We start from the raw sequence: 18,402 nt of genomic DNA, 5'->3' as shown, positions 1-18,402 counted from the left end.
GTACGGAGCGGAGCCGTGTGTGTACGAGGTGTACGGAGCGGAGCTGTGTGTACGAGGTGTACGGAGCGGAGCTGTGTGTACGAGGTGTACGGAGCGGAGCCGTGTGTGTACGAGGTGTACGGAGCGGAGCCGAGTGTGTACGAGGTGTACGGAGCGGAGTTGCGAGTGCATAGGGTGTACGGAGCAGAGCCGTGTGTGTGCGAGGTGTACGGAGCGGAGCCGTGTGTGTACGGGGTGTACGGAGCGGATTCGTGTGTGTACGAGGTGTTATATGATATGTACAAAGCAGAGCAGCTGGTGTCTATGACGTGTGTACAATGTGTATGTGCACAGCCACCTTGTGCGACATGTAGCCGTGTGTGTAAGATGAGTACAGAGCTCTGTGTATGACGTGTATTTGAAGTGCTGAGAAAAACTGCTAAAAAACTTGACTGGCTGAAAATACTTTTCAAATACCCTCCCTTACTACAGACAGCCTCCAAACTTAATATCAGAAGCTCAGTGCCCTCTGATCCCCCAAGAAGAACTTATCCTTGCAGTGTGAAGAGCTGCAGATCCTGCACTCATGTAACGACCACAGACAGGATACAGATCCCCAACAGAAAACAGGAATATAAATTCCTGGAACATTCCCATTTCTTTTCCACAGGGGTGTACTTAATCTTGTATCTATATATGTTACTGGGGGTCGCTCTGTTGGGAAAATGGGAACAGAAATAGTGCATTACAGACAAAAAAAACCCATCTACCTGAGTCCAAACATCTCTGTGCTCCAGGACACATCAGCAATACGAAAGTTGTCACATTAAAAGACAACTTCAAATCACAAAACACCAAAGGGTCTGGGAGCAAAAATTATTTACAGTCTGTGATATCCTCCACACAGGACTAAATCTGTCACAAGGATTTATGACACCACTTTTCCAAGCTAATGATGGATTAATTGTTTGAACTTAGTTTGTATTTTTTATCCATTTGTTATGTCATGTCTCTGCTCTTTTGTGTATATACAGTCATAGCCGAAAGTGTTGGCACCCTTGAAATGGTTCCAGAAAATGTAGTATTTTTCCCAGGAAATTGTTTCAATTACACTTGTTTTGTTATACACGTTTATTTCCTTTGTGTGTATTGAAGCAACACAAAACAATAGAGCAAAAAAAGGCAAATTGGACATCATTTCACAGAAAACCGCAATGATGGCATGGTTAAAATTCATGGCACCTTTTCAAAATTGTGGGCAAACAACTGTGTTTCAAGCATGTGATGCTCATTCAAACTCACCGGTGGCAAGTTGCCATACTGAGCAAGGAGAACAGAAAGAGAAGAGAACTTTCTGAGAACTTGAGAACCAAAATTGTTGAATATCAACATTCTCAAGGTTACAAGTCTATCTCCAGAGGTCTTGAGGCTCCTTTTACCCACGGTGCACAACACAATCAAGAAATTTACAACCCATGGTACTGTAGCTAATCTCCCTGGGCGTGCATGGCAGAGAGAAATTGATAAAGTGATGCAGCACAGGATGGTGGATAAGCAGCCCCAGTCAAGTTCCAAAGAAATTCAAGCTGTCCTGTAGGCTTAGGGAACATCAATGTCAACAAAAACTTTCCACCATTTTAATAAAATTAAACATTTTTGCAGGAGACCCAAGAGGACCCCACTGCTGACACAGATGTAAAAAAGCTAGACTGCTGTTTGCTAAAATGTATGTAAGCCAAGATTCTTCTGGAAAAGGGTCTTGTTGGAAAAAGAGACCAAGATAGTGCTTTTTGGTAAAGCAAATCAATCTACTGTTTACCAAAAACAGATGAGGCCTATAAAGAAAAGAACACCGTACTTACAGTAAAATATGGTAGAGGGTCAAAGATGTTTTGGGACTGTTTTGCTGCATCTGGCATTGGGTGCCTTGACTGTGTGCGAGGCATAAGGAAATCTGAAGATTAGCAAAGAATTTTGGGATGCAATGTATTACAGTGTCAGAAAGCTGGGTTTGTGTCCTAGGTCATGGGTCTTCCAGCAGGACAATGACCCCAAACATACTTCAAGAAGCACCCAGAAATGGATGGAATCAAAGCACTGGAGAGTTCTGAAGTGACCAACAGCAATGAGTCCTGATCTAAACCCCATTGAACACCAGTGGAGAGATCTTAAAATTGCTGTTGGGAGAAGGCGACTTTCAAATATGAGAGACCTGGAGCAGTTTGCAAAAGAATAGTGGTCCAAAATTCAAGCTGAGAGGTGTTTTCTCGTTGTAAGAAGTTTGTCAGAGGGCAACATCATACTTGGTTAGTCTAGCAGCATAGAGATGTTTTGCAGGAACCAGGGTCAGCAACTCAGTGGCTAAATGTGATGTTTGTATCATAAATGGGTGATTGAGTATCATGTCTATAATAGTGATGAGCGAATATACTCGTTACTCGAGATTTCCCGAGCATGCTCGGGGGTCCCCCGAGTATTTTTTAGTGCTCGGAGATTTAGTTTTCCTCACCTCAGCTGAATCATTTACATCTATTAGCCAGCATAAGTACATGTGGGGATTCCCTAGCAACCAGGCAACCCCCACATGTACTTATGCTGGCTAACAGATGTAAATCATTCAGCTGCGGCGCTGAAAACTAAATCTCCGAGCACTAAAAAATACTCGGAGCGTGCTCGGGAAATCTCGAGAATGAGTATATTCACTCATCACTAGTCTGTAACTATGTATATGTGCTGCCACTGTTTGAATACAGAATAAGGAATTTTTTATTACTGGATCTAATTGTAACATCCAGAACGATACTTGTCCCTTCTGTTTCCACTTTGGTCACTAAGAGGCGCTATGCCTTTGTAGCAGATGATGCGGAGCGGGTTGTCTTGTCCAATTCTTGGATCTCTTGGTGCTGCTAAGTCAGCCAGTATGGGGTTAATTCCTAGCTCCTTTCTATGATCCCTTTGCTGTCATCTCTTTAAACCCCTAAATCTCTTAATCTCACTGCCAGTTAATTCCTCTTCTCTGGCTTACCGTGTGCTTTCTGTTCCTGCTTTGCTTATTGAATTTCTGTTGTGCGACCACAGCCTGTTTCCTGAGCATTTTTTTGTCTTTTGATTCTTTACCATGACTGCCCTCTTGAAACTTTCATATGCCGCTTCATCCAAGATTATACTGCTGCTTCTGTGTACCGACTCTTGGCTATTTATGACTATACAACCTGCTGATCTTTAACTATACTTCTGCTCCTATGCACCGACCTCTGGCTATTCCTAACTATGCTACCTGCCGATGCTGCCCTCAGTGGTTGCAATACCACTACTCCAACCCAGGTCAGTACATAAGGGAATAATCTCTCACACAAAACGGAGTCTTTTATAGCCACCATGAGGCAACAAGTTGCAAAATTCAGAATTTTGGTGCCACATACCAAGAAAAAAATTCAAAGTTGCAAACACAGATGCTGGATCAGCAAAAAGAAATTGAGTTACAGGAAAAAGGTTCTGTTTATCATTAATCTCCAGACTAATGAGACTCTTGCATGGGCCTCACATTATGTGGAAAAGAATTGTGACCTCCTTAATGACTAAAGCTGGAGTTACACTAAACGACTTACCAAGGATCACGACCAGCGATACGACCTGGCCGTGATCGTTGGTAAGTCGTTGTGTGGTCGCTGGGGAGCTGTCACACAGACAGCTCTCTCCAGCGACCAACGATCAGGGGAATGACTTCGGCATTGTTGAAACTGTCTTCAACAATGCCGAAGTCGCCCTGCAGCACCCGGGTAACCAGGGTAAACATCAGGTTACTAAGTGCAGGGCCTCGCTTAGTAACCCGATATTTAACCTGGTTACCATTGTAAAAGTAAAAAAAAAAAAACACTACATACTCACATTCTGATGTCTGTCACGTCCCCCGCCAGCGTCCACAGGGTTAAAACTGCTTTCGGCAAGAGCGCTGCTAATGCACGCGCTGCTGCTGAGAGCTTCCCTGCACTGAATGTGTCAGCGCCGGCAGTAACAGCGGTGACATCACCGCTGTGCTCTGCTTTACGGCTGACACATTCAGTGCAGGGAAGCTCTCGGCAGCAGCGCGTGCATTAGCAGCGCTCTTGCCGAAAGCAGTTTTAACCCTGTGGACGCTGGCGGGGGACGTGACAGACATCAGAATGTGAGTATGTAGTGTTTTTGTTTTTTTTACTTTTACAATGGTAACCAGGTTAAATATCGGGTTACTAAGTGCGGCCCTGCGCTTACACTGTGTTCCAAATTATTATGCAAATAATATTTCCTCATATTTTCACTAAATTACCTATCTGAATTGCAGTCATTGTTATTTTCCAGTCATCTACTATTCTAGTATAATTGCAATGTTTTGGAACAAACTGCCTATGAAAACAGTATCTTTTTAACAAAAATAAACACTCAAAATGCATGTTCCAAATTATTATGCACAGCAGAGTTTTCAAACTTTTTTTTTATTTTGAACAAAAAAATGGTCAATTGTGAAGTTATAAGCATTATCAGCTTATTACAAAAGAAATCAAACAGTTTAAGTAAAAACTTTATTCTAGGTGATGTTACATTTGCACATAGGACCCCTTGTTCGAAAGAAGCTTCTGAACTCTCTCATCCATTGAATTTGTGAGTTTTTGGATGGTTTCTGCTTCAATTGTTTTGCATGTGGACAGAATACCCTCCCAGAGCTGTTGCTTAGATGTGAACTGCCTCCCGCCATCATAGACACTCCTTTTGATGATGCTCCAGAGGTTCTCAATGGGGTTGAGGTCAGGGGAAGATGGTGGCCACACCATAAGTTTGTCCTCTTTTATGCCCATAGCAGCCAGAGAAGCAGATGTGTTTTTTGCAGCATGAGACGGTGCATTATCATGCATGAAAATGATCTTGCTGCGGAAAGCACGGTTCTTCCTCTTGAACCATGGCAGGAAGTGTTATTTTAGAAACTCCACATAGATTAGGGAGTTCATCTTTACCCCTTCAGGGATCATAAAGTGGCCGAAAATCTCTCTCCCCATGATTCCAGCCCAAAACATTACTCCACCTCCTCCTTGTTGGCGCCTTAGCCGTGTTTTCTTGAGGTGTCCATCAACCAGCCATCCTCCACTCCATCCATCTGGACCATCAAGCGTTGCACGGCCCTCATCGGTGTATAAAACAGTTTGGAAGTCAGTCCCATGTATCGTTTGGCCCACTGGAGCCGTTTCTGCTTGTGTGCAGTGGATAGAGGTGGTCGACAGGATGGCTTACGCACAGCTGCAAACCTCTGAAGGACCCTGCATCTTGTTGTTCTGGGGACGTTGGAGGCACCAGCAGCTTCAAAAACTTGTCTGCTGCTATGACAAGGCATTTTTGCAGCTGCTCTATTAACCTTACGCAATTGCCTGTTGGAAAGAGTCCTCAATTTTTCCTTATCAGCACGCACACGTGTGTGCTGGGAATCAGCTACATACTTCTTGATTGTGGGATGATCACGATGAAGTGTCTTGGCAATGTTGATTGTAGTCATGCCTTGACCTAAATACTCCAGAATTTGTTGCTTCTCAGCAGCCGACACATCCTTTTTCTTTCCCATTTTGGCAAAAAATGTAGGCTGCTTAATAATGTGGAACAGTCTTCTTAAGTAGTCTTGTCTTTATTTGGACACACCTGCCAAACTAATTTGCACAGGTATCTGCAATTGCTTTCAGTGATATAAAGAGCCCTGACACACATCACCATCAATGAGTTTAAATGACAAACAAAAAAATTCTAACCTTATCACTCCTAAACTCTTTGTGCATAATAATTTGGAACACAGTGTAGTAACCCGATATTTACCCTTGTTACAAGTGAACACATCGCTGGATCGGCGTCACACACGCCGATCCAGCGATGACAGCGGGTGATCAGCGACCAAAAAATGGTCCTGATCATTCCCCAACGACCAACAATCTCCCAGCAGGGGCCTGATCGTTGGTTGCTGTCACAAATAACGAGATCGTAGCGGGATCGTTGCTACGTCACCAAAAGCGTGACGTTGCAACGATATCGTTAACGATATCATTATGTGTGACTCAGCCTTTAGTTCTTTCATCACAGCAAAGGATCAAGTGTTTGAAGACCCAAATCATTGTGCTACAGCTGAAACCAAGATGCATATCCTACGGCAAGGGCGGCGCTCTGCAGCTGAATATATTTCCGAATTCCGCTGCTGGGTGGCAGACACCACATGGAATTTAACCAAGAAGCTGTAGGAGAAATCAGCGCAAATAGGGTCTTATCCGAGAAATACAGTAAGCTTTACACTCAGAATAAACTCACCTGTTCAATCTGTTAAAACAGAATATAATGTAGGAAATCAGCTGCAACGGATCCATGGGTCAGCAAGTGACCATCAGAAACGTGTATCATCAGATACATGTGGTTTTGTGTCAGAAGTTTACAGACTAAAAGAACAATTTACATTTTACTCAAAAATATACCTATAAAGAGAAAAATCAGAGAAACTGAAAATTTTGCAGTGGTCTTTTAATTTTTGCCAGAGCTGTATATGTCCCCGAATCTGCTCGACTTGAAGTTCTTAAACCTGTTCATGGTTCTAAACTTGTAGGACACCCTACAGTCATGAAAACACAAGTACTACCGCTTTGTTCTTTTTGGTTGCCTAATTGTAGGAAGGATGTGAGAAAATATGTTTCCTCCTGCTTAACATGTGCACAGAACAAGACGCTATGACTCCTCCTAGGACTCCTTGAACCTCTTCCAGTTCCATCCAGGCCTTGGGGATCAATCTCAGTGAATTTTATCATGGACCTACCTCTCTCTAAAGAAATGACTATTATCCTTCTTGTGGTGCATTGGCTCACAAAGATGACCCATTTTATTTCAACTAATGGGATTCCTACCACTAAACAAACCACAAAATTAATGGTCTAAAAGATATTTAAGTTGCATGGAATTCCTGACAATGTAGTTTCTGATAGAGGTGTTCAGTTTACATCAAGAATTTTGGAAAAGCTCCTGTACAGCTTTAGGAGCTACTGTCAATTTGTCTACTGCCTACCACCCACAATCCAATGGCCAGACTAAAAGAACTAACCAAACTCTCGAACCATACCTGTGCTGTTTTATTTCTTATCTACAAGATGACTGTACTATTTAGCAACAGCAGAACTTGCCTATAATATCTCCAAACACAGTTCTACATCGCAAAGTCCATTTTTTGCTAACTATTCCTAATCTTCCATTTAATACTTCAGTTCCTGCTGTTACCCACAGACTTACAGAGTTGCAGAAAAAACTAATTGAGATGTTACAAAAGACTCAAGCAATTTATAAAGAAACACCAGATAAACATTGCAAAGCCCCTCCTACTCTTCAGGTCAGTGACAAGGTTTGGCTTTCTACAAAAAATCTGAAAACTAACGTACCATCTTCAAAATTGGGTCAAAAATTCATATGATCTTTTCAAATTTCTGCACAAATTAACCAATTGCTTTTTGTTTAAAACTTCAAAACAGCCTGAAAATTCACCCTGTGTTCCATGTGTCCTTGCTCAATCCATTAAGTGTGATCCCGTTTCCAGGAAGAACTCAGCTACCTCATCCACCAGAAAAAGTCCATGGTGAAGAAGAGTACATTGTGGACAAAATTCTGGACGCTAGAAGATTTAAGAGGAAGATTACAGTATTTAGTGCAATGGAACACAGTTACGGCACAGACTTCCAGAGGAGCCAGTGCCTGAGATGTCCAGAGGCCATCCTGGAAGGAGGGGAGTACTGTCAGGATTCGAACCCAGCAGTTCTTGTGCACCAGCTCTTCCCTCTAAACTATTCAGCTCACTGCACAGTTCCTTGCTAGCCCAGATAATAGTACCTGTGATGTTCCTGATGTCTCCATTCTGTAATCTCCTGATTGAACACCCTACTTAAACCTCCTGTCCAGCTCCTGGGACCTCCACACACGCAGTACTTTGAAGCAGCGACCACAGTCGCCTCACATGGATGCGCTGCACATAATCTAATCATCCTTCAAGCTTATTTGAAGCACACTGTCTTATCCTTCTGAACCAGCAAGATACTCTGATGAAGGTCCAATGTGAGACCGAAAACGTTCAGTTATTTCTTCTGTTTTTGTCTGGATGCAAAATAAATGAAATGTCCTCATCTTTCATCAATTTGAGTGCCAAGTTTATTTTTGCTTTGCCTACTTAAACCTGGCATTGCACTTTCTTGCTTGCAAGATTATTGAGCTCCTAGCCTTTTGTCAAGCTCTCCTTTCACTTGCTGCTTCATCCAAGATTATACTGCAGCTGCCGTGTACCGAACCCTGGCTATTACTGATTACGCAAACTGTCGATGCTGCTCCTAGTGGTTGCAATACCACTACTCCACCCAGGCCAGTCCATTACAGTCACTTTATGTGGGAGTCCAACTAGAAAATGATGAAGTGGGGTTTTGGGCCCAAATTGTTGGGCATACACATTTGTCTCTGCCACCATGAGGTTTACAAATTAATTCTTGGAAAAAGAGACGTACTTTAAAAAAGTCTATTTCTGTGAGGTCAGGTGTAAAATTAAATTCCTAATTGTGCAACAAAATCAGGAATCTGTGGCTCAATCTTTGGGAGGTGTGGTCCATAGGGGTTCTCTAATGGTGGGTGCTAGCTCATTTGCTGTTCTGGGGTATGTATGTGGCGGTTCAGTATCACTTGAGGAAGACTAGGGGGGTAAACTAAAAGAAGGTGGCATCCTCTCCCTCACTATCAGTGTCGGAGGTAAGGAAGGAGTATCCCTCCAAGGCTGAATACAGTGATTGGGACTAATGGGACATTTTTTCACGTGTGGGGTGTGTGTAACCTACAACCGGATGACAATCAGTGATGGGCATCGTTAAACTGATTAAATTAATAACGTGGATGATGAAATCCATGAACTGAAAAATATAAATAAAGATTAAACAAGCACAAGCCAGATTTTAATCATTTATCATAATTTTAATCACTATAACGGAGTCAACCCGACAGGGTCTGTAGGTTACTCAGCACAATCCTGTTGAGAGGTTCCCTTTAACAATTCAGCAATAATAAGAAAACACAGAATCACCACATGGCAAAAAACTCTTTCATTTCTTAATCCATAAATCCAAATACATCCTCACTGGATAGTAACGAAGCATATGATGCACAAGCATTTCATGTCCACCGACTCTTTCTCCAGCCCTGCGTGATGGCATCAGTGCGCTCATAATAGCTCAGTAGTTAATGAGCAAAACTGATTGCTAAATACCAAGTATCAGATAATTATGTTGCAAATGTGACTAGAGCACGATAGATGGAGGACTCTCATCCTGTCCTTTATAAAGTTGAAAGGAAAGAACTTCTGGAATATCATGTAATCGGCACAATTGTAACAATAAGCCTCCTACACCATACATTGTGCATCAATGCTACCTCACAAAGTCATCACAATGTAATAAATGCCAGATCTAATTCTTATGCATCCAGTATTTTCCTCTTCCAGTATTTGTACCTTTTAGACTGAAATGAAGGATCTGTCAGAGGTGGTCCAATTTCAAGTTCTAGTTACTACTGAGATAATCCTGTTGGGTCTTCTCGATAATAATAAGCAGTGGCTTCATCATAATGGTAATTGATATCTGAAACTTTTTACTAGAATAGATGGATGTATAGGTGCCCACAAGCTTGGCTCAGTGATGCAAGATGATTAATTGAGGAAAAAACAAGAAATCAGCTCACCCTTGAGAATAATCCAGAGAAGTCCTGGCAAAATGAAGAACAGGATCAAGTTGCTGATGAACGTCAGGTACGGTAAATATGCAGAAAGAAAACATCCAGCTTCATATAGAGACGCATAGAAGTAAAATGTCTCTGTTATTTAATTATTAAAAATGTATATATAAAGACAACCCTATATGGCACACTGGCATAGGTTCAATTGGGGATGAGGGGTACAGAGGAGAATAAAAAAAAAAGGGTTTCAAACGCTCTATGCCTTCTTAGACTCGGTCTAAATGAAATGAAAGTAAGGAGAATGGGAGTTTAAATGTTCTTATGAATCATTAATTAAGATGCACGGGGGGGGGGGGGGTGACAAAACATGTGGATGGTATGGACAAAAGGCTAAGTGAAATACACATGACAAAGCATAATGCGAAAACCAATGACATCAGGAATAAAATAAAACAATTATACAAAATAGAGTTTTTTCTATATCACAAACATGTATGTTTGGGAACAAATTCTATGGCATAAGTAACAAAACTGAAGATGTTCCTGTTGTGTTCAGTAATGAAATGGTTTGAGGAGTTAGACACATTGCTGTTAATGGGTTGAATAATGTCATAGAGATGTTCCCTTATTCTTATTTGTAATTTTGTAATGGTGGAACTGATGTATAACAAGTGTGACACTCTATGTGGCATTGTCACGGGAAGACTAGGTGGGCAAGAGCTAATGACCCGGGCCCCTGCAATTTCCCTCAGACTAGGGAAATCCTGACTGACCCTCTACCTAGAGTTTACACTGATGGTGTGCATGTCTAGGCCTCGACCTTCGCCCTGTCTCCTGTTTCAACCCTAGGCTGAAACCACAGCCCTCCACCCAGTGAAAAGATCATACACCAATACCCACAGTTAGCACAGACAAGGATAACGGAAAATATACACCACGCCGCAGTCACTCAGGAATACACTATAAATGCGCAGGGCAAAATAAATACAAATATAGGAAGGAGTAAATAAGACAAAGGGAAATACACCACCAGATACGATACTCCAACTACTAGCTCACCACTCCAGACCGAGATAACCAAGCACTAGACTGAAGCTATAATCGGCGACGCCCAATGTTGAGGAGAACTATTTAAAGGCAGTGGGCATGGCCCAGCTTCCAATCCGATCACCAGGTAAATTAACCCCGGACCAGCTAGATAAAATCTAGCAGACACCAATGAGCGCATAGTGGACAAAAGCGGAATTACCACTGTCTGTCGGACGACCTGGTCTGAACAGCGTCCGACATGACAGGCATGGACCGAACTAGAGTTAAGAACGTTTTTAATGGTAAAGGTTTTAGTGCAAAGTTGTACAACAATTACATTTTCACTGAGTGTGAACACCTCTTACATGAGGACTGGCCACATTTAAAGTAATCATTTAAGTAGAGCCAATTATGGGAGCAGTTTATTCCCTTTCTCGACAGTACAATCTAGGTGAAAGAGAGTTTACAGTAGTAGGTGCACGTGGAGAAACATTTCTGATACCTTCCTGCAAAATTGAATCCGTGATGTTATCTCTCAGGATATGCAAGTTACGATTTACAATATTGGAGACGGTTTGGAAATGAATTCTAGAAGTTAAAAGTAAAGTAGGTTTATGGGACGTAGTATTATTCTTTTTTTTAAACTCTTTTTTATTGAAAGATTCGACAAAATAATATTACAGGCATGTGACATTGCAGTGTAAAATCAGAGTAATCCAACAAATCATCATTCACAGTATCAATGATAAAGTCATACTTTCAATGACAAAACAAAAATAAAATAAATAAAATAAAACATTAAGCATAATGTATTCTCAGCAGCATTGCACCATCAACCAAGAAGTCCTTTATCAAGGTTCTGAGTATGTAGCAGTACATTTTAATAATATCCGATCTCAGACGCAATATTTCCAAAGCATCATATTAATATTTTGATAAATTAAATTTGATTGAAGAACGGTTATTCTCCAAAAGTTTTTTCATCTCCCTTTCCACATTTTCCAGAAAATGATCCAAGGCATTTGTACGTGTTTGAGCAGGATTTTTCGTCTTAAAGGATGGAACAGTATTAATATGCTGTAATAGGATTTGAATCCACACAAAACTCCAAGACAAGTCAAACTAATTTGTTCTGTAAATTTTTTCCTTTTAAAGGAATTAGTTTGTGGAGAGATTTCCACATTGTGACAATCATCATTATCTGTCCCAAAAATGTTTTTATTGTCAAATCTCACAGAAATCTGTTAATGTCCTTAATAACAGAAAAAAAACATCATGTCTATGATTAGTGGGTGAAAAATTGAAAACAGATCAGCCTCGGTTTTGGATAGAACAGTAGACAAGATATTAATAACATCCAGTGTTGAGTTTGGCTGTTCCTGCTCAGACGATGCTTGAATAAAGTTGAAGTGTTTGCTGTGTTTTCTACCGCCTCTTCTGCCTTAAATATTTATTACATTTTAGTGGTTTCTTACACTAATTAGATTGAGATTTATTGGAAGAATGGTTATGATTAATACAATTTATTGTATATATATACATATATAAATTATGAAATGAGAAGATAAATAAAAAAATAAAAATAAAATTTCACTGATACCACATTTCCCTCAACTATACAGGTTCTAGGGCAATTTCTTAACATATAAACAATAATAACTATAGGTACAGGTGGATATTAGTATTTATAGTTAGATGTTTATTAATCTTAGGTTACAAGTTCTAAAGAGGTGGTCAAAAGCCTATCTGTAGTATGTGGTCTGGTATCAGTTGTGGGTAAATGCTGTTGTACTTGATTAAGACAGTTCAAGAGGGAATGATCCAGTCCCCAGTTGGTCTCATCTGATTAAAAAGACACCATAATTATTAAAAGTGGCATGCTTGGTGTCTGACATTTGCCTCAGCAACTGTCCCAATGATGTATACCAGAGAAGTTATGGTCATCTTTTGTTCACATAACAGTATTCTATGGAATTGGTGAAATATTTAGGACTGTTATATATATTCTACTTGCTGATGCTTATTGGTCATTGCATACAATACATTTCGTTTTTATTGTCATTTAATGTTCTAAATTGTTTTCCCTTTTAGACTTGTGACTTAACTTTTGCTGTAACTTTTCTTGTACATTTTAGCAATAAAATAATTTTATAAAATATGAAATAGTTACTTCCCTGTGTAATTTCTCTGGTGGTTAAGAAGATTTAATTTCTTTGTTAAAAAGTTTCCTATTCTCAATACGAAAATGGCTTCTCCTCTGTGTGTATTCATTGACTCATAACAAGAGCTTATTTACAGGAACGATTCCCATATTATGAACATGAAAAAACTGTGTGAATTCTCAGATGTGCAAAAAGATTTGATTTTCTAGTAACATTTTCCACATTCTGAATGTGAAAACTTTTTCTCTCCTGTGTGAGTACTTTTATGCCTAACGAGATCCCCTTTTTGAGAAAACCATTTCCCACATTTGTGACATGAACATGGCTTCTCTCCTGTATGAAATTTCTTATGTGCAACAAGACTTGTTTTGTAGGTAAAATATTTCCCACACTCTGGACTTCAAAATGGCTTCTCCCCTGTATGATCTCTATTGTGTATAAGAAGAACTCTTTTGCAAGTGAAACATTTCCCACATTCATGACATGAAAAAGACTTCTCCCCTGTGTGATTTCTCTGATGTGCAGTAAGACTTTCTTTTTTGGTAAAACATTTCTTGCATTCTGAACATGAAAATGGCTTCTCCCCCGTGTGAGTTCTTATATGTTTAACGAGATGTCCTTTGCAAGTAAAACATTTCCCACATTCTGTACATGAAAATGGCTTCTCTCCCGTGTGAATTTTTGCATGTGCATCAAGACCTCTTTTATATGTAAAATATTTCCCACATTCTGGACACGAAAATGGTTTCTCTCCTGTGTGAGTTCTCTGATGTATGCTAAGATTTTCTTTCTTGGTAAAACATTTCTCACACTCTGGACATGAAAATGGCTTCTCCCCTGTATGAATTTTCTTATGTGCATCAAGACTTCTTTTATATGTAAAATATTTCTTACATTCTGGACATGAAAATGGCTTCTCCCCTGTGTGAATTTTCTTATGTGCATCAAGACTTCTTTTATATGTAAAAGATTTCCCACATTCTAGACATGAAAATGGCTTCTCTCCTGTGTGAATTCTCTGATGTACAGTTAGATTTTCTTTCTTGGTAAAACATTTCCCACATTCTGAACACGTAAATGGATTTTCCCCCGTGTGAGTGCTTTTATGATGAACAAAATCTCGTTTGTAAGTAAAACATTTCCCACATTCTGGACATGAAAATGGTTTCTCCCCTGTGTGACATCTCTGATGTACAGTAAGATTTTCTTTCTTGTTAAAACATTTCCCACATTCCGAACATGAAAATGGCTTCTCTCCTGTGTGAATTTTGTTATGTGCATCAAGACTTCTTTTATATGTAAAATATTTCCCACATTCTAGACATGAAAATGGTTTCTCCCCTGTATGACTTCTCTGATGTGCAGAAACATTAGCTTTCTTGTTAAAACATTTCCCACATACCGAACATGAAAATGGCTTTTCCCCTGTGTGAATTTTCTTATGTGCATCAAGACTTCTTTTATATGTAAAGTATTTCCCACATTCTGGACATGAAAAAAGCTTCTCCCCTGTGTGAATTTTTTTATGTGCATCAAGATTTGTTTTGTAGGTAAAATATTTTCCATGTTTGGGACATGAAAACGGCTTCTCCACTGTGTGAGTGCTTATATGTTTAATGAGATCTCGTTTGTAAGTAAAATATTTCCCACATTCTGGACATGAAAATGGCTTCTCCCCTGTATGAACTCTCTGATGTACTGTAAGATTTTCTTTCTTGGTAAAACATTTCCCACATTCATGACATGAAAATGGCTTTTCCCCTGTATGAATTCTCTGATGTACAGTAAGGTTTGTTTTATTAGTAAAACATTTCCCACATTCTGAACATGAAAATAGTTTCTCCCCTATATGATTTTTTTCATGTTCAGCATCCTTTTTGTTATTTTCACTTTGTGTAGCTGTCTGTAATGAATCAGAAAATAGGACCTGTTGATAAGGAATAGACAACAGATTTATGCTGTGAAGGGCTGGCATTTTATCTGGAATAATGTGATGCTCTTCATTTATATATGGTGTGATACCATAATCGGCTGCTTCAAAATCTGTAAATGTCAGATGTCCCTCTAACGCACAGTCATCTGCCAAGGACAAAAATAGAAACAGTATTTTTTGTTATGAATGCTGTCTTTTGAAATAAATTGTATTAAAAATCAATTACTAGCTGACATCAATGCAAGGACTAATAAATTATGATATTAAGCCACTGACTGTCTGCAGTCAGTCTCCAACATCATGTCCGCTCTCTAGCTGAAATTCAACCTCTCCAAAACTGAACTTCTTCTGCTCCCGCCATCTACTAACCTCCCTAAATCTGACATTTCCCTCTTTGTGGGTGGCACCATAATAACACCCCGGCAGCAGGCGCGCTGTCTGGGTGTTATGTTTGACTCCGATCTCTCCTTCACCTCCCATATACAATCTCTTGCCCGCTCGTGCCGCTTACACCTAAAGAACATCTCTAGAATCTGCCCTTTTCTCACCATGGAAAGAACAAAAACCCTCACTGTCCCCTTGATCCACTCCTGCCTGGACTACTGCAGTGCTCTATTAATTGGCCTCCCCCTTACTCGACTTTCCCCTCTCCAGTCTATCCTTAATGCAGCAGCCATGGTTGTCCATCTAGCTAATCGTTACTCGGACGTGCCCGCTCTTCGTCAGTCATTACACTGGCTGCCCATTCATTACAAGATACAATTCAAAGTACTTGTTCTCACCCACAAAGCTCTCCACAGTGCGGCACCCCCATACATCTCCTCCCTCATTTCGGTATATCGGCCTAACCGACCGCTGCGCTCTGCAAATGACTTTCAACTAACCTCTGCACTAATCCGTACCTCCCGCTCCCGACTCCAAGACTTCTCCCGTGCTGCGCCAATCCTCTGGAATGCTCTTCCCCAAGATATTAGAACCATCCACAATTTGCATAGTTTTAGGCGCTCGCTCAAAACACATTTGTTCAGAGCGGCCTATCATGTTCCCTAATCAAAGTCATTTTATGTTTGTGTGTGTAGCCCATTCACTATCTCCATCTATCCCCCACCCCCTGAAGATGGCTGGACCATCATTGTAAATACACACCCGTACTTTGTATCTCCCCCACCTCATTGTAAATTGTAAGCTCTCACAAGCAGGGTCGTCTTGTTTTGTTTTAATTATTGTATTGTTAACGTTGTTACTTATGACTGTTGTGTTTGAAACTGGTAAACTGTAAAGCGCTGCAGAATATGTTGGCGCTACATAAATAAAGATTATTATTATTATTATTATTATAAGATTGTGCGCTTAAAATTTTTAGTTTCTCTTCTAATGCTAGCTGTCATAGATGTAATGGTAAAATGGGATCAAAATCCATAACGTCATCTCGTAAGAGGAGACATGTCATCTTCATATTGAACATTGAAACATGTCTTAATTATAACTTGGGAAGGGAAAAAGAGTTTTCCCTTCATTCCATTCAACTATTACTCCCTGATGTAAACAGGAACTGAAGTGGGTAACGGTTCTAATCCTCACAGGAATTATAGCAGACTTTGTGGAGCCGGATTAATATTTTACAGATGGATAACGGCACATAGGACATGTTCTATATCTATGGAAAGCTAAATTCATGATGGGAAAAATAGCATTAATATCTCCTGCCTGGGACATCCAGGTGGGCAGATATCCTAAAAACTGGGGATCTTATAATTATTTGGTACCAAGCCACATCCCATTGACAAGCCCCAATCTGAGGTCACCCAGTGGAGGTATGTGGGCGTGACTTATCTAATAAAAGCAGATTTTGAATTATTGTCATTGACAGTCCTGGAAGACACAGTTCAATGTAGTTCTATACCATTTCGACACTGGTGATCCACAGAGTTGAATGCTGCAGAGAGATCCAGGTGAATCAAAATGGAGTTTTACATTAACTAGGATGGAAGAGAGAGGATGTTTTATTACTTGAACAGAATTACTTGGGCACTGTATGTTGGTATAATTTGGATATTGCATATTTGTACTATTTTGCTGGTTTGGACACTGTATGTATATGTATTTGGACACTGTATGTTATCATTATTTGGTTTCTAATACTTAAGCGCTGTTAATTGGTATTATTTGGAGACCATATATTGGTATTATTTGGGCAATCTATGTTGGTATTTTTTTTGTTGCTATTATACGGACACTGTACATCACCATTATTATTATTCTTGGGGTGTCCAGATAAAGATAGCACCTCTGATGGAGGGCTTGCCATGTCCTTTTAAGACAGCTTGCCCATCTTTTGTCTTCATCTGATACTCAACTCTCACCTGTGCCTCAAAGGAACTGCTAGCAGGCAGCAGTGGGTACACCCTGGAACACCGTCTCGGTAGGCGGGCCAAACCAGGTGAGGGTAGCCATTGGTTTTGAGGCTCACGGTGACAAAAGATTTGCCTACCCATGCATGTGAAGGCAGGATTCGGCGAACAGAAAAGCAGTTCCCAGCAAAGCGTTATGGAGAAAGGAGAGGGTGCAGCGAGGAACACATAGGGCACTGCTGGCCATCCATTGCATCCTGGCGTATCTCAAAGTAATCTTGACTAGCTCTTGCAACTAGGGCTTGATAGGCACGGATGAGAGAGTAAGGCTGACGAGCTGCACATCTCTTGCTCACTTTAGTCCATGTCAAGAGCAAGTAATAACTTCAATCACTGCTCTTCAAAGTCCTGTGGCGATGGGAGAGCGGTGAATCAGCAGGTGTGGAATCACTGGAAGCTGTAGGCACGACCTGCATACAGGCGGCTCAGGTCATAGGGTTGCTCCCCACTGGACCGAAGCATCAGTGAAGTTCGGCAGCCCTCTGGGTGTCTGAGCAGCCCTATTTAGGATCACTTTGCTCACCTCATTTGAGGAAAGGGCTAGAAATGATGCCTCAAACAGTTTGCTTCATCTTCACATGGCCAGCCAACCGCAGCTGGCGGGTATCCCTCATAGCAGTAGACACACAAAGACGCTGCCAGAATGGGACCCCCGGTATCAGCGCAGCCCCGGACCACCTGCTGAGAGCCCTCCAGCCCCGACACTTACCCGGAGAAGCTGCAGGGTGGCAGAATGTGCAGCTGTATCCAGCAGCTCAGGATAAACCTTTGGACGGTGCAGGGTTAAAGTGGGTAACCCTCGATCCACCATCCCCTTAACAGGGAGGTGGAGAGGAACCGTCCGCCTCCTTGCATCATTCGCTAAACAGTGGTGATGCAGTTGGGGCTGGTCGGACGCCAAAATGGTGCCTCTGGACATCCACAGTGTTCAAGCCCCCGAATGGACAGGGCTAGTTGTCCGGCAGAAGAGGATACATGGAGGCAACACTCCATGTGCTCGTCTGTTGCGGGGAGATCGGTGCCCTTCAAGGGACTCGTCGCCCCTAAGATCAGCGCAGGCATGGCATCCCACGTCACAGGAGGGGGTACGTGGAGGCGACACTCCACGTTCCCGCCTGTTGTTGGCTTGGGGAGATCGGAGCCT

The 18,402-nt window shown here is 41.1% G+C and overlaps 2 protein-coding genes across 5 annotated transcripts in view; both read right to left on the bottom strand.

Annotated features, from left to right (window-relative positions):
* LOC143766268 (uncharacterized) overlaps window positions 1-18,402 on the bottom strand; it is a 211,950-nt gene that overhangs the window by 110,864 nt on the left and 82,684 nt on the right. For 3 of the 4 annotated variants that reach the window (XM_077253804.1, XM_077253805.1, XM_077253807.1), the window contains one exon: window positions 11,439-14,993. The exons of the other annotated variant lie outside the window; for it this stretch is intronic. In XM_077253804.1, the coding sequence (XP_077109919.1) occupies window positions 13,315-14,993 (1,679 nt within the window). In that variant the 3' untranslated portion in view covers window positions 11,439-13,314. Of the gene's footprint in view, window positions 1-11,438; window positions 14,994-18,402 lie in introns of those variants that run through there. 4 annotated transcript variants of the gene reach the window in all.
* The window catches only part of LOC143766270 (uncharacterized), a 246,911-nt gene that overhangs the window by 179,753 nt on the left and 48,756 nt on the right, over window positions 1-18,402 (bottom strand). The gene's annotated exons all lie outside the window — the stretch shown is intronic.

Source organism: Ranitomeya variabilis, chromosome 4 (assembly GCF_051348905.1).
Source record: "Ranitomeya variabilis isolate aRanVar5 chromosome 4, aRanVar5.hap1, whole genome shotgun sequence".
NCBI lineage: Eukaryota > Metazoa > Chordata > Amphibia > Anura > Dendrobatidae > Ranitomeya > Ranitomeya variabilis.
This window is presented reverse-complemented; position numbering and strand designations above follow the sequence as displayed.